The following is a 22,645-nucleotide window of genomic DNA, read 5'->3' as shown; positions in this document are numbered from 1 at the left end:
AATTATCGACTAGGAGAGACTGTTGGGGGGATTGGTTTGGGGATTGTAGATTGTTAGGTGGTGATTGGGAAATTGAAAGCTTCAGTGACGAGATTGGTTCTGGGAGTAACTGGGATGATTGCAACTGTTATAATAGGAGAGGTGGGTTCGATTGGCGGTGTTTGGGCAGTGAGGCTTAACTTGATAGTAAAACTGTGAAAGTCGACCTTAAAGAGGAGGATGGTGGAAAGGCTGCGAAATGAACATCTGGGAATGGTGATCTGACAGTTTAAGTAGAGAGATGAAGAGACAATGAAAGAGGAGTTTGGGAAATGTTTGGGATCTCAGTTTGATGATGTGGAAAGGATGGCAAGTGCAAAATGCGTGGGGAACCACAGTGGGGTTTTGATTTGTGGATTGCAGGAGAGGAAGAGGACCGCTGCGGCTTTGAGGCTGATTTTGAAATGTTTGGACTTACAGCAATGGAGTGTCTGATTAGCCACCACTGTGTGTCAAGTTGAGAAAATTTGCTAGTTACAGGTATGATAACTTGATTATTGTATGAATATAAGAATAACGTCCACAAGGCTACATAACATCTTTTAACAAGGTATGTAAATTGTTGAAATTCTGTTTGACTTTGGTGATTTCATTCTAATTTTAGAAGCAAATAATTATTATCCTTAGGGGTACACCTAAGCATTTTGGTGTGGTTCTTGAAGCTACACCACTAATTTACTGGCACTGATGCGGGAGAATTCGGGGCTGGAATGCAGCAGCCATAGGGGAGTTCTCCCAAACTCCTGATAGCCACCACAACCCCGACCTAAACTGTGTACTAGAAGTACAAATCTAACAATGTTAGCTATATTTTTTAGTCACTGCATGTTTCCCCATCAGTCCCACACCCCTCATTGCTGACATTGACTAAAGACTGCTGCTAACAATCCCTCCATCACATCACCGTGTGGGACCACCTGACAGCTCAGGAAAATGACAATGAAAAATAAGCGTTCCCCACAGGATGTCATGGCAACACATTGAATTTATTCATGGCCACACACTCTTTCAAAACAAGAAAAGAGATGAGACACTGATAAAAGTCATAGGAGTCTTGTAATTATCAACCAAGCAATGTTATATCAATTATTAGCCTGATAGTAGTGCCTGATAAATAGTGCCTGATAAAAAGGCTCTACAGACTGTACTTTTTCAATATTTTGTTTCTATATGAATCATTTGAAAATTTTAATTTTCTGTGTTGGGTAATACTCATTTGACATTCAGAATGTGTTTCACTACATGTCTGTTTGTTTACAGCAAAACTTCCCTGGGGAGTATTTATAATAACTTCTGCTCATTGACTGCAGCTCATTCCAAATGTAATAAACACTAATAGGGAAACATTTAATGCCTCCAAGGTAAGTGGAATTCTGAATCTAGTGTGCGCTTATTGACTGTAGTTGTAACTGTTTTCCCAAAACTCTCACACAGACTAGATATTTGAATTCAAAACATCACATTGACATTAACAGTGCTGCAGTTTTAAATAAAGCACTGATAATTTCACATTTTAATTTTTATTTTTTTTTAAACCGTCTATGAATACTGTAGTTTTGTAACGGCGAGCTACAGCAAGAGAATTGCAACATTCTGATAGAAATGTTTAGGGGAAAGAAATGGCCATGACCTCAACCCAGGAAAAGAACTTTGGTATTAACTCTCGTTCAATTATGATCACTGACCCCAAAAAATGCTTGATTGGAGGTGGTGGGTTATGGACGTATGACAAGAAAACCCAGTAGACAAAAGTTGATTCAAAGTGTACATAGTATTAGCTCTGCTATTATTGATAGAGCCTTATTTATGGACTATAATTAACTATGTGGACAACAACGATAATGACATGGCTCATTCTGAGGCAAATGTGATCCGGTTGCCTTGTCATGTGTTTGTAGTTGGAAGGCATAAACATGAGGTCTACAAGAATTGAACCTCTCATTCAGCATCTCTTCCTCTCAGACAGTAATTCACAGGCATAATTTGTGCATGTGAATAAGCAAAGAGGTATTATCTATCATATGACATACAATGTGTTATTTTCCCTTAGTGGTCGACACTAAAAGTTATTCCTTGCAGTACAATGCAATTTTTAAATTGCAAAGGGTGCAATTTGGAGAATGAAAAAAAAAAAGAAGAAACAACCCACAGCTTCACTTCTCTCACATTAATTCTTAGGGGTGCTTTGTTCTAACACAAGCTATGTTCTAAAAACATTGGGCCAAAAATGGACCCAATGTCCAATGGGTCAATTTTGGAAAACAACTACAATTAATAATTTTGTATAAAACAAATCACTAAATAGAGGGTAGATTATTAGACTTACTTGTGATTGAATTCTTGTGAATTAAAATGTGTTAATATAAAATATTCCTTTGCTTGACTTTCATGAAGTACTTAAAAAAAATTCAATTGTATCTCTCAGAAATGGACACTCAAAGTATATGAGGACTGGCTGATTGCTGCAAATTTTGATGGGTCAGATATGTGAGAGTTGACAGCTTCAAGGTTCATGGGTTTCGAAGGCACTGAGATAACCTTGATTGAAATGTCTCCAAATCACCGGTGAGGGCTAAACACCTAAGACACTCCCCTGACTGATGAGTGACAGGTCATAAGCTAAGGACAGGAAGAACTGATCCAAAGCCTCTCTTGCCTCTCTCGCCCTTGTCCATCTCCATACCCAGCCAGAGTGCAACCTATCAGGTATGAGTCATCTCTGAACATCGCTCTTACCACACAAAGTCGTTGATGACCCATTAGTGTACTCAAAATGGACAGGTAGGCATAATGGATACAACCGATACAAGAGAGAAGCTTCTTTGTGATTTAACTCTACTGTTTATTTATGTGCATATCTGCAGTTTATGTATCAAGAGTGCATAACTGTCATTACTGTACATTAAAGGGCTGAAAACATAGGTGTCATTACCTGAAAATTATACAACAGGTGAATGACTAGTTGATTTTATTTTTTTAATTTTAGTCTTTTAGCTGATTATTTCACCGCCTCATTCAAATGCATGCATGAACACACACAAAACTGTTCTATTCAGATGTACTGCTCCCCTTCACTAGATAGACAATTTCCTTGGCTCTGTTCTTCAAAGTCCAAGGTAACTTCATTTCTCTAAGAAGGGTAAAGTGCAAGGCCAGTGAGAAAGAAATGTTCACCAACTGACTACTACAGGGAATGTTAATCATTTTGCTAAGCATTTACACTTTTCTGCAAAATCTCAACACATCTATAATTTTTCCTTCTAAATATGTAATTACCAAATCAATCAAAAAAGTTATATTTACTTTTGATCATCACTTTTCTACACAATGCAGCTTTGAAGATCAAGATGTGCCAGGTTTTATACTGAAGCACATTTGCAATTGCAATATAGAGAGAGCACTTAGCTTCAAGAAGCAGCAGTGGGAGAGAAGGACATGTAAAAATTGGATCCTTCCAAGGTCATCTCTGATTTATGATCCAGTTAAATTGTAGAATTATACATGAGACTGTCTGATTCATTTCTTCATCAAGTCTACTGGATACAAAAATCTGGTGATCATTGGCTCGGGACAAGTTGAAAGCTGGGATAAATGGCTTGTATCAAAACAAACTTTGTAAGAGTGGCATTGTACTATATACCTGTGTGAGGTGCATAATGCACTGAATAACAAACATATATGATTGCAGGTTTACTGACGTTTTTCTTTTCCCTGAACCAGTTCAGCACAGTATTCTGTAGAAATTGACTTCACAATTTCATTTTAATATGCTAACAAAGAAAAGGTGATGATTCATAGCCTCATTGGCATGAGTCATTGGTGAATGTATGTTTGAAATTACTTATATAATAATATAAGATAGTTGCAATGAGGTAAAAGTGTAGACCTTTAGCTTTACAGATTTTCTCAAGGGGTTCAGTGCCTTAATCACAGATACTTTGACTTTGGCATTGATGGAAAGAGGCGCTCACTCACCACACCCTGAGAATTCAGGTAATCAGCCTGACAACCTCCCCCCCCCCCCAAGTCACAGGGCTGCTGATGTTTACGACTCTAATACACCTCTCCCCTTAGTGAGTTCTATAAAACAGCTCCATCCTCCCTTCACTCTCAGAAACTTGTTAAAATTCAGCCTCTCACTCTTTCTGCCAGCCAGCCAGCCAGTCCCTCTGTCTCTTCATTAAGCTCTGCCACCATCATGGCTGCAGGCTTATTGCACTTAGATTGGCTCCCTGCTTTGTTCCTCACTTAAAGGCTGCAGCAGCAGGGGACTTAAAGCGGTCCTGTTCAGGCGGTCAGTGGGCCCTAAAAGTGCATTCTACCTCTCATCCCCCTCTGGCCCGGTCTCCGGTGGGCTACTCAGTCCGAGAGGTGCCGCTTAAATAAAGGGATGTAATTATGGGACCTGCTGAAGCCAAGATCTCAGAAAGACACCAGCACATTCTATGCTGAGAGAATTCTTTTGTGAACCCACAGAATCTGTACACCAAGAGGCAGAAAGTAGGCAGGAGGCACTGGCAGGAGAGCGTATTATTTTTTATTTTTTTTTTAAAGTGAATGTGTCTGCATGAGTGCAACAATATTGAAACAGCAGCCTCTAAATCAACAGCTCGGATAAGTCAGTACACACCTAAAATATACTTGTCAGAAGACATTAAAAAATAATGAGACGAATCGGATATAAACTCCTTTTTAAGGAGACAGATCAGTGACAATATAATGAAGAGCTGGGCTTGAAAAAAGGGGTTGGGACATAAAATAAAGGCATAGACATTCAATAAGTCAACTGTTGTAATATTTATTTTGCATAACGAAACAGATATTTTTGTTTCACAATACAATCACATTCATTTGTCAGATGACATTGTTGATGCTGGCTAATCAGAGGTCGTCTTTTCACTGAACATATTGAGATGTATTGAAAGCTTTCAGCTGGGACTTTGAAAACCCTCTTGAATTCCATGACCTCTTTATTCTTGCACAGAACCGTTTATCTGCTTGATTGATCCCTCAATTCAGTTTGGATGACGTCATTGATCATGCAGTTTACCTGTTTATAGTGGCACACAACCGAATGGTCAGTACCCTATACGTATTAAAGTAAGTTTATATTGAACAATGAGCACTACGAGTCAACATTTTAAATAGCATGAGGAAGTGTGTCCAAAGGTTTGAATGTTGATGGTTATAAAACCAAAACACAACAGGAGGAAAGTGGAAAGCATTCAATGAAAACACTATTCAGATTGTTGCTCTTGTTGTCTCACCCTCCACTGTTTTGGTGTAAAAAAAAAAAGAATTTCCATCTCAATTGAAAAATCAGTTTTGATTTAAAAGATACAAACGTTCTCCTTACAGAAATATGTATCCAATCATCTTTTATTGGGGAGATATATCTTTGAAGGCCACATTTACAGTATGACAAATTCATTTATATTGTAAAATGACAACAAAAACGTATCCCATCATGCCCCTTTAAACTAATCATACCTCAATAAATTGAATCGTCATCCTAATGAATCAAACCGAGTGAATGACTAAAAATAACCGTACTTGAATCAAATCGCACCATTATTACCAATATATGTATTTAATTTTTTGTAGGTAGGTAAGCACCCTTTCTATGCATTATATTGATTGTAGAATTTAAAGTAAAAATGTAATGAATCGCAAACACTAGAATACTAAGATACTGAATCTCAATCTAAAGTGTCGCGTGTGATGTGACCGAATCTGTACCTGCGACACTTCATGAGGAGCAATCTGTCCAAATAGGAGCGACTACTTTCAGGGAACGCCACTTCGACGGCTATGTTGCTGTTTCTTCCTTTATGGCCTTCTTCTGGAGGGAAGTCAGCTTGGGTTGCTGTACCTGACACTGATACAGGGGGAGAATATAAAAAAATATATTTTGGATTATAGAGATGAAAACAAAACCCAAAATGTGTCAGACAAAAGTAGGATGTGCAACAACAACTTCTCTAGAAATGAGAAAATAAAATTTCATTGCTCCTGACAATAAGTGAGAAAACACAAGCAGGCAGCAGCAGTGAAGCCCATATAGACTCACAAATCAATGTATGCAATAGAACAGGAACATTGCAACAACATGAAAAAAACACAGATCGAGGAAAGAAAGAAAAATGTTATGATTGCTCTCAACACTTTAGAAGTCCACAGTGGCAGTTTTAAAGTGGACCTGTGTGCCAGTGGCTTGACAGAAATAATTAGGGCTGAAGGGCCTGGCAGTAATTTGCAGAGTAGAGCGGAGAGAGAGAGAAGAGGAGGGAGGGGGGGGGGTCTGTCCAAGTGGTAAGGCAGAGAAAACAAGGGGAGGGAAGCACACACAGAAACATAATAATAACACCACTAATAGCACATACATAAAGACATAGCCATATGCTCTGCTGCAGATGCAGACCCAATATGAGATGGAAGGCATCTTGTACAAATACATACACATGCGCATGGCTGAGGGAAATGAGTGCTGGAGAGTGGCGTACAACCACCCATAGCACTTCTCTAATTATCGCAATATGCAACCACCATGGATTATTTTCTTACTGCAGCGGTAAGCACTTTCTGGAAGGCCTTAACACACAAGCGTAAAGGCAAGGAAAGGGGAAGCAGGAACGCTCGGGAATTTGTGAAAATGGCAGAGGAGGAGGAGAGGGGGGTTGTCACGTGAGCACGGGCATGAGAGGACTGCTGAAAATGTTTTGCCATAATATCAAAGCCGCAAGGGATAGATAGGGGGTTGCCGGAAATGCACATTACCTCAATGAAGTTAATAAAAAAAAAAATGTGATTGATGCAGATGATTTTGCAATATTTCACACCTGTTTGAGTCCAAATTGTGACTGGTTCGGCAGGACCATCACATCTTCGGTTTCTCCAGTCGTTGAGAGCCTCCTGGAAAGATCTCGCTGACTCTTCTTCATCAAACTTTCCACCAAGAAGAGAATTGGCAAAATCCTTTTTAACAACCATATAGTGTTCCTTTTTAGTAATTTCTGCTCTTGTCTTTTCTCCATAATTCCCAATAAACCTCTGCAATAAAAAAGGGGGAGAAGCGCTGAATTAGAAGGATGTCGATATATAATTCATGCTAATCTTCTTTAATCTCCCACTATAAAAGTACTGTAAAACATGAATAGAAATTGAATTTGTCTCAAAAATCATGTTTCCTAATGAAAAATCCACCTATTCTAGTGTGTATACTGTGTATTGCCTTTCATAACTGAGTAATTATACATTGAAAGGAAAAATGGAAAAGACAGATAATGAGATTCTTCAAGGCCGTGGATATGTAATTGCCAATTTGTGTAGGCAAAACAAGTAAAAACTTTCTCAAAACTCAATGAACTTCGGTGAGAATAATTTGATCAGAAATTAATCAGGCAGATCCTCATTGAAGTAGACATACTGTAATTGCAATAACTGTTCACTTTCAAAATATAAGGCCTATTATATGGTGTATTGTGTATCAGTTATTATTAATCAATAAGTCTGCTTAAAGTCTATTTGATCTGTTCGATTTGATTGACAGTTCAGTCCAGTCTGCATAAAATCCATTGAACTGCTGTCCATTTAAACACAATATATTCATAGGCCAACGTTGTCTCAGCTTGGTTTATGGAAAGAAAGTCAGTAAGAGCTTCTTGAGTCTGCTTTTTTTTTTTTTAAACAAAGCAAACGGTGACATAGCTTTTCAGAACTCAATGACAGTTCTGACGTTTAACCGTACAGAACGGAGTCTCATTATGTAAAATTAAAAACAATGACAGGTCTCCAAAGTGTTGATATATCATGGTGGAGCTACATTGGTTAATTTGAGTTCATTATTCAGTATTAGAAAGCTAATACACATTATATTAAACATGAAACATGTAAATATGAATTTTACGTTGCCTATCGTGGTAATTACAAAGCAACAAATATAAATACAAAACATTTTTTACGCCTACTGCACCCAGCTCAGATAGCGCCATACTTAGAGGTCAAAAAGTAGGACGTGCGCTGCATGAATGCTGATTGAACTTCTCTGTACCACAGGCTAAACTCATTTTTCTTTTCCTTTAATAACAACTGACCACTTGCGCTGCTAAGGTTAACCAATATTAAGACTGTTATCCTGTCCTTGAAAGTGTCAAGAAGAACCCCCCCAGACCATGGACACGAGAATTTAAATATGGAAAGCCGACTCCTGGCAGCACAGTTGAAAGGGTTGTCCCGGGCACCACCACAGTTTAAGGAAGATCAATGAGCTTCTTTTAATTAATGTGGTTGATTCTCCCTTTGTGGACAGAATATTTAAAAGGACAAGGTGAGTGACTGGAGTGCACCGATTCCTAGTTGAAAAATTGCCCAAAAAGTTAGAGTGTAAATTATATGGATATTTTCGCTATTTATTGGGTTGCTCAGTCCTTATTGCAAATAGTTGAGGTTCACTGTACAGTTTTAAGTTGTATCATCCCCATTCACCACTAGATGGCAGTTATATGGAACCCCACAAAATGTCCATCCATCAATTAACGCTTTAAATGTTCACGTGTGAGCTTTACAAGATAACCAAGTTTGTGGAAAACTAGAGAGGCCTCGTAGACAATTCTAATGAAATTAATATTCAATTTGTCACCCCGTCTCCTATTCTCTGTCATCTTTTCCTGCATGCTTTCCAACACAAATGACACAGGATTAGCTGAGAAGCGAGAGATACATGCATCAGCTGCATGTGTTTAATCCCCTAGTCTTTGCATCCTGCCAAAATACACAGCTGAGAGTGACTGAATTTGTTTTGTTCATGCGCTTCCAACTGCAATGGGCATCCAACCCAACAAAACAACCCAACTCAAATGAGAAGCCCAAGTCACATATTGTAACGTGACCTGACTAACAGCATGGGTTGACCTAGGCAGCAGGTAACTTACATATAATATGCACAAAATTCAACGATTTTCTACAGATGATTGTGTTCAGATTCATGGGTGAGCTAAACTTTCCCAGATGACTTTCTGAGAGAAACCAGTTATGCCTCGGACTGCTCACCAGATACTTAAGTATCCAAAGAAAGGTTCAAGCCAAACTGGGAAGACAGACTGTGATGCCAATAGAAAACAAATACGGAGAATCCTCCAAAATTATTAGAACGGCAACGTCAATTCCGTTGTTTTTGTTGTGTACTGAATACATTTGGATTTCAGCTATAAAGATAATTCCAGAATTCCATCTTTTATGCCATGGTATTTACATCTACAGTTGATGAATTAGAGCAGGGGTTTTCAACTTGTTTTGTACATTATAACCAAGAAGCAACTCGTGGTCCACTGCTTTGGTAAACTACTTTATTTTGCACTGAAGGAGGATAGACCTATACAGGTTATTTATTTGCATCTGTATGTCTATTTTGGGAAGCTCAGCTACATTTGACATAGATTTGATGGGTAAATGATTCACAAAATTAGCTGGAAAATAAATCAAGTCTAAATAATAAATCCTTCATTTTTAAATATGTTACCGCTATTTTCTATTTCCGATTTTTCGGACCACCTGCAACTAAAGGGCCGCAGACCACCGGTTGACAACCCCTGTGTTAGAGCACTACAACAGTTTTTCCCCACAAGAACTGTTGTCAGTTCTTTTGAAGTGCACCGGGAGTTACTCAATTTGTGTCGTCTAAACAGATGGATACAGTCAACTGTTAGGAGTATTACAAGTGCCTATTGTGGCTTAATTGGACAAGCGGCTTTGATGATAAATGGCACACCACCGATAATGCAGAGGGGGCCAACTTGACTGTCCTATGTTGCAGCGTTTACACAGCTGAGTTAGCCACCCTATTTGTTTGGGGATTTTTAATGATATGCAGGACAAATGTACCGTAGTGTAATATTAAACGCTCTCTGAGTGAGTTGATTTTTGTGAAAACATGAAAAACAAGTTCTGGCACTTAATGCTGCTTTGCTGTTTTCTGCAGTATTTGAGTAGGAATATTTATGTAAGAGGAAAAATATATATAATGTGCTTATTTTATGATTGCTTCTAAGCCTTTGTAGTTGAGTTGTATGTATTTGAACATTAAACTATATAAAGATGATTTTCTGGACATGTATTCAATAAAAAACTGAAACATGCCCATCAGCCCAAAAATATCAAGATTTGTTTGGCAATATTTGACATTCTGAATAATTGGTTTACAAATGTTTTTTGCAGAGCAATAAATCTGAAAATGTGTGGATAACATTTAAACATTAAAAAATATAATTTGGGTTAAAGAGCTTTGTAATAAACAGAAGAGTGTAACTGCCAAAGTGCTTTTCAGGCAAATATTATTTAGGGGCTATCTTTTATAAATGCAATCCATCATTTAAGTGTGAGTCTGAGCAGGAGTGATTATTCTTGTTTTGCCTAATCAGAACAGAGAGGAACCCTGAACGCCAACAATGATATGGAACAGTAGTGCCCCCCTTAGTTGAACTCTTGCAAATCACATTTGTACTACACACTGATGTTTATTCTGCGCTCACAAGTATGAATTCTTAGCATGATGATGTGAATGTAATGCATATGCAGAAGAACAATGCCTTATGTTTCAAATACCTTTATCAAGAGTTAAAAAGAAAAAAAAAGAATGCTGAATCAAGATGGGTGAGTGGTTAGTATTGTTGTCTCACAGCAAAACATCCCCTCATTCAATTCTCGATTGCCACCCGATTTGTAGTAGCTATCTTGCAAGAGCTCATCGTGATTTGGACTGTTTTCAAGGTTACCTCTGCAACACAACGCGACTACAACATCAGCCTTTCTTCTACTTTTGAAGACTGATTCATCTTTATATCTGTAGTCATTTTCCTGTCCTCAAATTGTTTATACAAAATTCAGGGTTGCAGATGATCAGGCTTTAGGTCATAGGGCACAAGCCTGTTTTGTAATAATTGAGTCGATGAAGGTGGTTTGAATGTCATATGGTTTTAAAATCAATCATTCTTGAATTCATAAAATCGGACTTTGAACAAATCTATCATGTTAGTTTATCTTCCAAAATGCATTATTACTACCTCAGTCACAGTCCTGTAAATGTTTGCTTTGTAAAAATGGATCTTTTGATTAGTTTCTCAGGAATCGCTCATCCAAATGACTCCACACAAGATCTCACTATCAGAAGCGAACCTTGTAAAATTAGCTTGCATGAAGGGTTGCCAACAAAATACACAGAGAAGAAAAAGCACACACGCATACAGAGGGATTATTTTCATTTTCAGAGAATGTGTGAGAAAGGGTTAAACAATCTACAGTGTCTCAGGGGAAAAGAAAATACTAGATTTCTCTTTTTAAAGTAAACTTAAATGAACTGACAGAAGGTTCAGCTAAACGAGTCAAGCAGGTTGCGTGTGAGGTAGACAAAGAAGGCAGGGGTTAATTGGCATGTGTCTGTGCATCTTGAGATCATTACTTCTGTTTAAAATCTGCTTTCCTTAAACAGCGAAAGATTTTTACATCAGCATCCACAGTGATGGAGCCCAGACGCAAGGTCAAGAGCAATGCGTACATTCTTGCATGTTTGCATTGCAGATTGCGAGGAGGATTGACACTTCTGTTCTTTGTAGAACTCTCAAATTGAGGGTGGGAGGGTTGCATAAGATTTAATTACAAATTAAACACATTTTTAAAGATCAAGTAAACGTACCAACTATCTTACATACCTCTGTGCGTGTGTGGGATTTTTTTTTCTTTTTCAAAACCAAGTAGAAAATTGGACTACACAAGTGTGCATTGCCTTCTAATGGTGCCATAAAGCTGGTCCTTATCCCCCTTCTTTCGCCTAGGGATAAATTAGAGCCACACTCCTGGGACCAGGCATACTATCAGGCAACAAGCAGCATATCACGACACTCTTCTGTGCTATGCTGGAGGAAATTAGTTCCTTTTTTTTTTTTTTTTGCCTGAATAGGTCTAGAATACTGCACAGTGTTAAGCATAGTGTGTGTGCCTATGCATGGGCATGTGTGTGTGTGTGTGTGTGTTGTTTCTCAAGTGTAGTCCATGAGTAATGAGGAGTGGGGCTGTGGGGAAGTGGTAATGACAATGAGCCGGTTACCCTAGGCACATAATTCCGGACGGCGCAAAGTAGTAGTCATAATTATACAAATTATTTATGTTTTCATTTTTATTTCTCTGTGTTGCAAGAAGTGCCTTGGTATTATCGGGTGATTCACTGCAATTGAGTCGAGCAATGAATGAAAGAATGAATGAATGAATGAATGAATGAATGAATGAATGAATGTTTATTAATTTATTGAATATTGAAATGCTTGCTAGTACTGATATGTGGCTTCCGGCTTTCTTATCTCTTGTGACATAATTGAGGAGTGGTCAATAGTCTGGTTGTACTTTCCTAAGAATCACTTGTCTTATGGTGTTTTTACATTTAACTTAACTAAATGAAGTTGGAAACTAATTGGAAAGCATTTTGCCATAATAATTAAGTATAGTTCTAAAGGATATCATTATTGGTTAAATTAGTATGTGAGTCCCATGTGTGTCATTCACAGGCAATCCCATGTGTTTTCTTGAACTATGTTCTTCCTGGTGACTATGATGTTTGCCATTGTGACCATCACAAAGGGTATTACAGATAGATAACCCATAAAGGTGCCATTTGGTAACAACATCAAGCGACATTTAAAGTCACTGTGGTTGACACAAGAGGATGAGTCAACAGCACCATCCCCTCTGCAATTGTGAATTGAGACCGAGTTATAAATAAAAGTTCACAGAGGTCACAGGGAAAATTAGCTTTCTGGTAAATCTAGCACAAGGGTTTTCATGTGTTTGATATTGAGTAATGTATGTGTACGTTATGCATAAACATTAATTTAATGAGATTAAAAACTGTAAACGGTGTAAGAAAAACACCAAGGGACATGAAGGAGGAATAGAATCCAATTTTGCATGAGGAGGATGGAGGGGAAAAAAGGTATTAATATCTGGCACAGTGAAGTACCTATATCAAAAAATATGTGAGAGAGGGGACATTTATTTGACAGGAGGGAGATGTGATATAGGAATGAGAGTGACAAACAACTAGAATTAAAAGAGGCAGAGGTCATGAGGTGGAACGATGTTCCTACAGTATTAAAGAAATGCAAAAGTGTGTGTGTGTGTGTGTGTGTGCGTGCGTGCGTGCGTGCGTGCGTGCGTGCGTGTGTGTGTGTGTGTAAAGAATGTAAAAAACTATTTGGAAAGTGGGCACATTTCTCTTTTTGCTTCTGACACTCCCAAAAGTCTGTGTGAGGATATAACTGAGAGCATTAAGTTATAGCAGGGTTTCCCAAACAAAGGGTCACGGTTCCTGCCATCTTTTGTCAAAGATAAAAAACCTAGAAGATATTTCATAGACCATCATGCAGGCACATATTTTTTTGTCAAGTTGGGTTTCTTATTAATCTTTGTTGTAACAACAATATTCTGTATTCCTTATGGAAAATTCTTGAGCTGAAATGTTTTGGTGGTACAATGGCCTCAAACTTTAAAGTGGAAAGTGACCATAGTGGGTATGCTCCATGTAGATGCGGCACAGCCGCAGCTATAATGTTTCCTTGGGGGCTGAGGGCATTTGAGGGGGGGCAATTGTATTCTAAATGTGTTTACAATCCACTCGGGTTTTTTTTCCTAACCCCAAAAATTCTTCAGAAAATGTTGGGAAATGTTTAATGTTTAAAAAAAAAAAAAAAAACTTCAACCAATCCACAAAGAACAGTGATAATGGAAATGACGGCTGTGGGTGATTTTTAGTGACCTGTACTCAAGATGTTTTTGAAACATTCTATCAAGTTTTTTCGTCAACTATGTAATGTATACAAAAACTTAAATCCCGCCAAAAACATTGGGGATTTCTGCATACCTGCTGATGAGACCTGACATCTCTCGGTCCACAAACTGACCCTGTCGTCGTACTTTGCCGTGTTGTCTGGGCACAACAGCATGTATCACACAGAGGGAGATGAGGTGGCGCTAGCGAGACAGAGACATTATCGTCAAATATAGCACACACAGCCTAGCGATCGTTGCTGATATATGTCCACCATATTTTAATGTGTAATTTGTGCCCTGTAAAATAAATCAAGTCAGTGGACTTGACTTTATAAAGCGCCTTTCTACCAAGTTTGTAAAGTTAATGCTGTTCATCTCATTCTTAATCAGTAGGGGTTTTATGACATTGGCCCTCCCTTTGCAGCTATAACAGCATCGACTTTCCAGGTAAGACTTTCCACATACTTAAGGAGTGTGTTTATGGGATTTTTTTTATTTTTATTTTTCATTCTTCCATTTATGAGGTACTGCACAGGTTGGAAGAAAAGGCCTTGTTCTCAGTTTTAGCTCTAATGCATCCCAGAGGTTTTCTATTGGGTTGGGGCCAGGAGTTAAAAATGTGATACATGGCCACAAACATGTTGAAAAAGAAAAAGGCCATCCTCTTTGTTTTTTACAGAGGATGGGCTCCCGTCATATTAAACCCTACAAATTAAGAATGGGGTACACGTCAATGCTAGTTAATGAATACTTTGGTAATATAGCAAAACAGATAGGCACCTAAAATAACATAGCACGTTACCTTCAATCTGATGATTCTTCATGTTTAAGTGCATAGTGTACCTCCATGTGTCAATATTTATCACAGTTGGGATTTTAAGGGCATGTCGTGCAGTTACAAATGTCACTGCAATTTTGAGGTGTCAAATTGGAAAACATCTTGGAATTTTGACCTATACAAGGTTGTTTGAGGATATTTTTAGCTGAACCTGGTCAGCTAATCGAAAAAGGAATTCCCTGAGTACAGCAGACAAAATGAAAGGATTGCTTGTATGTGTGGATATCCATGCAACAACAACGTATATGGCAAAAAAATTAAATGTAGCCTTTCTGGTGAGTACTGACATTCTGAGCAGAGTTTGTATGTATACAGTAATCCCTCGCTACATCGCGGTTCATTTATTGTGGCTTCAGTACATCGCAGATTTTTTCCCAAATTAAAGAAACATCAAAAATTCAAAATAAAACTTCTAAATTGAGGAATTATGGCACGAAATTTGCAGTACATACACTTGTACCTTTTTTTAAAGGAAAGTTGTTATAATAGAGTTCTAAAAACATATTTACAATATGTACACTTGTACCTTGTTATAAAAAAAAGATGTTTCAATAATAAAGGAGTTCTAAATACATATTTACAGTATGTATACTTTGGCTATATCTACATGTTACGGACTCACACAGACAAATACACATTTTATATTTATATGATTGATACAATATTTTCTGTATGTCATTTGTACTACGTATTATAGTATTTACATGTTTGAAACTTATTTAATGTTCTAATGATAACATATGCACTTATATGGTCCAATATACACTTATTGATACACAAACAATGTGTGTATGTTAAAAAAAAAAAAAGGGTGACACTACTTCACATATCGCAGGTGGGGTGGTCTTGGTACCAATTATCCGCGATAAATGAGTGATTACTGTACTCCTTGGAAGCCAATTGTACTCCTTTTTTTGCGAGGTTCTTATATATTAACTTTTAAGTATGCAATAGAGGATTTAACTGCCTGGAAACTAAACTACAATTTCAGAAAAAAAAAAGAAATAGTATCACTTTGAAAGACAGTGCCATGACTGATGACTTACCAGTTACAGGTTCATCCTTCAGCACTCGGATCTTCAGCTTGCCTGCTGACAATGGCTGGAAAAAGGGAACAAACAGTTTAAGCTTGCAACAAAAGGCTCCCCTGTCAAGATATATAAGTCGGATTTAAACAAAAAACGTATTCATCATTCATTTCCAAACGTCAGAATAGGTTAATTGTAACCAAGGTCAATTGAGTGCATATTCGTCAGTTACTTTAAAGCAATCAAAAGTGAACATCTTGGAAATCCATCAAAGATATATTGCATTAAGGTTTGACCCAATAGCATGTCACCACAGAATCAAAATGAGTACTTTTACCAGGTGGCATTAGTCTCATGTGTCTAAATAGATACAGCGACTAAATTCTTGTGAGCATAGATTCAACAAGCAAACAAAATTAGTACCTTTTGGTTTTTCTTGGCGCCTTGCGTCACAGCACTGCTGCTTATTGATGCTAATCGTTCTGATTTCCGATAAAAGGTTCCTGATTGCCTAAACGGAGAGAAGCAACAAGAGGGTATTTGGTAGTTTAGCTTAGATAATCAATCATACAAACCTAAATTTATTTAATAGTACTTTATCAGAGCTGTATCCTTTTATAAAGATTTTTGATTCTTGAATTCTTCCTTTTTGAAACACTCCCTCACGTGTCCCAAATTAGCTTTACTCATTGGTTTAATCACATCTCAGGTAGCCTTTTCCTGTTCAATATCTTAGCCAACTGAAACTCTATCACAGTCTGTGTTCCCAACCTATGTATGTCTCTCAGTTTTGTTCCGTATTTACAGTTGTATAATTTACTCACAGATAGACTTGTTCATTTTTTATCTCACTTTTGTCACTGTTAAATTCACTGAAGTTGGACATATGGTGGAAGCATATTGTTGGACAAATAAAGTGTGCTTGTTCTTTTGATCTCTAACTTCATGCTGTGATTTGATCCATTTGCCATCAGTACACAGAGTCGGTGATGTTATTTCAGGGACAGATAAAGTACCAAAAGGCAATATAGTCAAAGGAGGAAACATCCTCACAACTCAATTCTCAATTCGATTAATTTCAAAAGAAATTCGAAAGGTATTGCACTCAAAGACAAAGGTTCACAACAAATGAAATGACTTGAGAGTTATCGTAAATAAAAACGTAATCCTAGAAAACAGCATATTCAATGTATGAATTATATGAATATATTAATTAGTACATTAATGTATGTACTTGATTAAGTATCGTCAAGGGAAACGTAATGTAGCTACAGTATTCCTCTTTTCTCCTTCAGCACATCTGGCCTTTTTGCGAATTTGTAACTACTGCTAAGAAAAAGAATTGGATTACTTTAAAACGTATCATTTTTTTTGACTAGCTGAATTGAACACTAACTGCTCAAAACCACAGAGAAGTATGTTTCTGTGGCAAAAACATAATGCAGCAGGACTTCTAAATTCGAATAAAGAGTTTTGTGAAGATGCAAAAATGGATTTTTCTTTTAGATGGGAGTTATTCATGCTCATTGTATTGAATTATTTATGCTACTGTGAAGGCTGTTTATTTTTGGTTGAGTTGGCAACCTGTCACAGAAAGTCAAACAATATACGTGTGTAAAAGAATGTGCGTTTAAATGTGACGACAGACTTGCCAACTCCCTGAACTCTGTTGGTGTGTTATGCTGACACTGAGGGTGGGCGTCAGGTAATCACCTCAGCGCCATCTCCCTGGCAACTGACTGTCGCCAAGGGAGACAGCTGAGGCACACCTATGCTGGGGTAGGGTGACAAGTTGTCGCTTCAGGACATGTGAGAAAGAAATAAGGTGTTGGGAATCGTGGTGGACTTTGCATTAGCAAATATCTCATTATCTAATCCACAGACAGATTCACTTACATCTAGGTGCACAAGTAGGTCGCTTTCACAGATTCAACAAGGACACATTCATTGTTTATCTACCTTACAAACGCATAGTTATACAGAGATGTTCAGGCTCAAAATATCACAGTGCTTTCTACGTTTGATTAAATAATATCAAAGAAGGCCGCATTTCCTACATGATAAAACATGCCCACTCTTCAACTTTCCAATGCTGCCTCTGACTTGATCTCCAACCAACGTTCAGTCTGGTACCATATCGATCGCACCGAAAAAGGTGCCCTTAAATAATATAGGATTTTTGTTTAAGACAAGGGATAAGAGAGCCAATAGTATCTACAATCTGAAGCCGAAAGTCAAAGCCACATTAAAGCTGGAAGTCGGGCGGCCCAATCATAGAAGGATGTACTACATTTGCCCCAAGCCATCGGACTGACTTTATTATTGCCTTTGTCGTCGTCACAAAACGATTACACCACATCTCCTCTCAGCAAACTAAATTTGTACATCTATTCGTTGGGGCCCAATAACTGAATCCGCCTCTAATACAAGGATAAGGCATCCATCTACTCTGGGAGCAGTGTGATCTTGGGGACAAGCAAAGAGAAAAACAAAGCGGTGCATAACAGATACACAACAACACGCACAGCTTGAGGATAAATCACAGCTTGAAGAGTTGCAGGGAAGGCTTGTCAAAGATGCACTCCGGTTGTACTGAGGACAATTTAGAGAGGGAACTGAAAGGATTTAATTCTAAGAAGCCTGCATGTCATAAAGCAGAAAACGAAGTTATACATTGCCAATCAGAAAAGGACAGATGAGATGATTGGGGCACAGTGCGAAACTACATGACATTTCCAAAAGCATGTGCGTGAAATGTGTTATGGTCTGGTGAAATCAAGTCGGTAATCTTAATTCAAAACTGGATGGTTGGCACAGGAACAACAGTGCATGTCATCATAGAAACGTTATACCCAACAGGTACGAGTTGCTAACCTCGGTGCTATTATTCAAGTGAATTATAAACACAATACTAGAATTTTTTTATGTTGCTGTCTCGTTTCATGAAATTTAAATTCTTTACCAAAATGTTTGGTACTTTATATCAGTGTGTTAGTAGTTTACAATATAGCTAACATAAGCCAACCACTACATTTGAAGAACAAGGCAGTGCGGCAAAGTTACCACAGAACATAAGGCCAAAATTAAATGTTGTGATTTATGGAGTGCTGTATCAAAATCACACAGGCAGCTGTGCCCACACCATGCATCATGAAGCCAGTGAAGCTGTAAATGTTGCAGTATTTCAACATGACATGGAGCGCTATGTTCATGTGTTATCTGTTTAGCTGCAACACAGCACTCTCCCCATATTGATTTATAGCTCATTTATTAGAATTGGATGTTGGACCTCCAGTTATGCCGCCTCGTTCAGCTGACTTACGTTTAAAAGCAGACTGGTCACGGTCAATAATAAGAAGATTTCGAAGGGGGAAAAAAATCATTGGGTGGGAATTGATCTCAAGGTCAATGGCACAGTCAGTGACGTGAACCACTATACTATCAATCTTCAAATGTGTCTTCCTCTGCTTGATTTTTTTTCTCTGCAACCATTACTGACTGTTTTGTGTTACAACTGGTGAAATGGGAAATTTCTCTGCACTTAACTTTAAGCCTCTTAAGTCTCTGATCCCTCTCTTTAGCCCCTCTAATTATAGCCCATCAACATGTCAGATTCAGTATAATGTTATTTTCCTATTACAGGAAGAAAAAAACGAATGTAGTCTCAAATGGTGGCCATGATTCACTTAGTTCCAATCTATATAGAGTAGAAAAATATTTTCTATCTTTGTATTAGAAACAACACGTAAACAGCTTGTGCAACAGTGGGAATTCATCGTCTCGTCAAAATCACTCTGTGTACAGGCATTAATGTCTAAAACACTGGCAAGAATATTGAGTCTAAATGACTGAATTGTGCCCAAAGTGTCAATATTTTCTCTGGCCACCATTATTTTTCATCACTGCATTTACACGCTTGGGCATAGAGCTCACTAGAGCTTCACAGGCTGCCACTGAAATCCTCCTCCACTCCTTTAGGATATTCCAGAGCTGGTGGATGTTACATACTTTGTGCTTCACCTTAGTTTTAAATACTCCACAGATTCTCAATGGGGTTGGGGTCTGGATCTATGCTTGGCCAGACATCTGATATCCCATGCTATGTAAGTAAACAAACACTGCCACTGTTTGAGGAAATACAGCTATTTCTAAGACTTTGATGAAAATTCAATTGGGGTTTTTTTTCGATATTTTTCTGCTCTTTGTCTCTGGTTGCATTTCCAACTGTCCTTTCCCACTTCTCTTGACTTTTACAGGTCGCTTTCATCTCCACCGCAAAAGCTGAACCAATGATACTCACCCTCTCTCGCCTTTCTCTCTTCTCATACTGTCTTTCAGCTTTTGCAGTTTCTCTTCCAGCTCATTGCTCTGCTGGGCCAGAATCACTGTCTCCAACTGCAGACCGTGTGGGTTCCTAGGGTAACACACACACACACATACACACACACACGCACACACACACCCGCGTTTATGAAGCCAGTCAATGATAGTCAATCATACAAATGATGCACTCAATCAGATTAGCAAACCAGGCTCTCATCAATATGTTCAATCCATCCACTGCGCAGATCCCTGTTGCCACGGCTGATCAATATTTTCATCAGTTAGTCACAGGATGAGTGTAGCAAGCATCAATTCACTCAATTACTGGCTGGCAAATGAAAAAGTATACATGGACGTTGGACTACATTTCACAGTAAGTAAGTACTATGGAGCGACCAAACACGCTGAACTGCAAACTTTTACAATGATGCCCACAAAATGAATTGTACATCCACGTAAGCAAGTAAAGAATGGCAAACAAGTGACTCAGATGTATATTTTTTAAAGTCACATCTGCTGTGACATTGATGTTATCTCAGCTTACCTCGCACTGAATTGTAAAGATTTTGTTTTGGAAAGCATCGCAAAGTCTTTTAAATTCATGTCTCCTCGTGGGCTGGGAGGCCTTCGTCTTTTTACCAGGAGATTACATCTGCAATAAGATCAAACATATATATATGAACACGCTCACTTCGAACTAGCTCACATTCACTACAGCACCACTGTCAGTGACTACTAAACGGATGCTGCTGAGGAAGCGTGACCAGAGCAGACAGATTTGGCAAAAGCTATGCAAGGTAGTTAAAACAACTGGCAGTAACTGTTTAAAGGGCTATTGAGAAATTAGTTAAGTGAGACATATTAGGTATATTGTTATAACGAGAGCAGGGAAATTGCCAACAACATAGATCTAAAACACTATCTAAAACATAATGGCTTTGGAATGAGGGTTGTTAAGTTTCACTCAAAGGGACGAGGAATTGAAAAAAAAAAAAGCAACTAGTTAATGTTCACCTCTGATTCTACAACATCCATCCATCTTCTATACCGCTTGTCCCCACGGGGGTCGCGGGCGTGCTGGAGCCTATCCCAACAGTCATCAGGCAGTAGGCGGGGGACACCACGAACTGGGTGCCAGCCAATCGCAGTGCACACAGAGACGAGCAACCATCCGCACTCGCACTCACACCTAAGGGCAATTTTGAGTGCTCAATTGGCCTACCAAGCATGTTTTTGGGATGTGGGTGGAAACCGTGGTGCCTGGAGAAAACCCACGCAGGCATGAGGATATCATGCAAACTCCACACAGGGAGGATCGGAGGTGGAATCGAACCGGCACCCTCCTAACTGTGAGGCGGATGTGCTAACCAGTGCGTCACCAAGCCGCCCTTGATTCTCCAACATTATTCTTACCAAAAAAAAAACATCAGTTGACCTATATTCTATATTGCTTTTCTTCATTGGAGTGGGGTGGGTAAAGTGGAGCCTATCCCAGCTGACTGTACGAGGTCAGTTGGGGTACTATTTAGAAAGTCTTCTATAAACCTAATGTGATTATGGGAGGAAACCAAAGTTGGTCCAAGCTAAAACGAGAACAAAGACTGTGAGGGAGACGGACCACTTTCCATGCAAACATGTGGATCAGTAGTATGCTCAGTAAATTCTATTGCACAAGAACATTTCTTTGCAGGTGTGCATTTCAATTGATCGGGATTGATTTAAATCCCTCGATTATCCAACATACCAAAAAAAAAAAAAAAAAACACACCTATTGATAGAAAAAGCAGAGAAAAATATCAAGAAAAATAATACCTGTCACTCTTTGTAAACTGGATTGCCCTGGTTTGTTGTGATATTCACATTGCTAATAGTTCACTTGGGCTGAAATTGTAAATTTGAAATACTCCTTTAAATAAATAACTTGGCTATTAGTGTGCGCGGAACTGTAGAAGGAAAACCGAGATACGCCAAGTAAACAAACCGAATGTTACATTAAAACAAACAGGTATAGTAAAGCTGCCGAGTCGCTAGGATAAATTATTACATCATTGGCACACGAATATTAAGTAACTCTATAACATATTGTAACCTAATGGCACACAAAGTTTCTTCGTGCATACAACGATTAAAAAAAACGTCATGGTAACTACATGGATTAAACTCACCTGACGTGTTGAGAACTGATGTAGTCCTCCTTCAATATTAAAACGTTTTATTCACGTTGTCATATAAACTTGTCGTTTACTGGATGCACGCGTCCAGGTAGAAATGTTGTTTTGTGTTTCCATGACTACCAGAGCACGTGATCCGACGCTTCTTCCCACGATTGCTGCGCAATTGACGAGATTGCTGCGCAATTGACGAGATTACAAATTCTAGTTTTATGAAAATAAATCTTTGTGCTAATTGACTTTTCCTCATTTTAAGTATCTGGAGTGAAATTTACTTTATAAAATAATAATGTTTTTCACTCAGAAATTGTAGGTAATTTTTCCTTGAGTTTTACTTGGGTACTAACAAAATATTAGTTTTGTTAAATAAAATAATGGGCTAATTTTAGAGTAAAATATACTCTACGAAATTTACTGTATGGAGCTTCATCCTC

The 22,645-nt window shown here is 38.3% G+C and overlaps 1 protein-coding gene across 4 annotated transcripts; it reads right to left on the bottom strand.

The window, feature by feature from the left end:
- Nucleotides 1–4,805: 4,805 nt before the first annotated feature.
- On the bottom strand, nucleotides 4,806–22,306 carry zbbx (zinc finger, B-box domain containing). Of its 4 annotated transcripts, none has more exons than XM_085917118.1 (9): nucleotides 22,206–22,306; nucleotides 20,585–20,692; nucleotides 20,018–20,131; nucleotides 16,141–16,228; nucleotides 15,736–15,790; nucleotides 13,943–14,052; nucleotides 6,879–7,089; nucleotides 5,779–5,917; nucleotides 4,806–5,089 (listed from the first exon to the last, which is right to left on the bottom strand). In XM_085917118.1, the coding sequence occupies exons 2-9, from the start codon at nucleotides 20,641–20,643 to the stop codon at nucleotides 5,086–5,088; spliced, it is 780 nt and encodes a 259-aa protein (XP_085773244.1). In that variant the 5' UTR covers nucleotides 20,644–20,692; nucleotides 22,206–22,306; the 3' UTR covers nucleotides 4,806–5,085. The 4 variants fall into 4 exon arrangements, with proteins under 4 accessions (XP_085773244.1, XP_085773246.1, XP_085773245.1 ...); XM_085917120.1 differs by lacking the exon at nucleotides 22,206–22,306 and adding an exon at nucleotides 21,853–22,115 and having other exon boundaries at nucleotides 6,879–6,984; XM_085917119.1 differs by lacking the exon at nucleotides 22,206–22,306 and adding an exon at nucleotides 20,247–20,368.
- Between the last annotated feature and the right edge of the window lie 339 nt (nucleotides 22,307–22,645).

This window comes from Syngnathus leptorhynchus, chromosome 7, assembly GCF_054491065.1.
Source record: "Syngnathus leptorhynchus isolate UIUO chromosome 7, UIUO_Slep, whole genome shotgun sequence".
Taxonomy (NCBI): Eukaryota; Metazoa; Chordata; class Actinopteri; order Syngnathiformes; family Syngnathidae; genus Syngnathus; species Syngnathus leptorhynchus.
Note: the sequence above shows the minus strand (reverse complement) of the source record. Positions and strands in the feature narration are given on the sequence as shown.

Bases quoted from the DNA above. Each gene is read 5' to 3' on its own strand.
- zbbx (XM_085917118.1), bottom strand. From the start codon at position 20,643: ATGAATTTAAAAGACTTTGCGATGCTTTCCAAAACAAAATCTTTACAA. The intron at 7,090-13,942 runs GTATGCAGAAAT...TTTTTATTGCAG, and splicing joins ATGTCAGGTCTCATCAGCAG to AGGTTTATTGGGAATTATGG. The intron at 5,918-6,878 runs GTGTGAAATATT...CCCCTGTATCAG, and splicing joins CACAATTTGGACTCAAACAG to TGTCAGGTACAGCAACCCAA.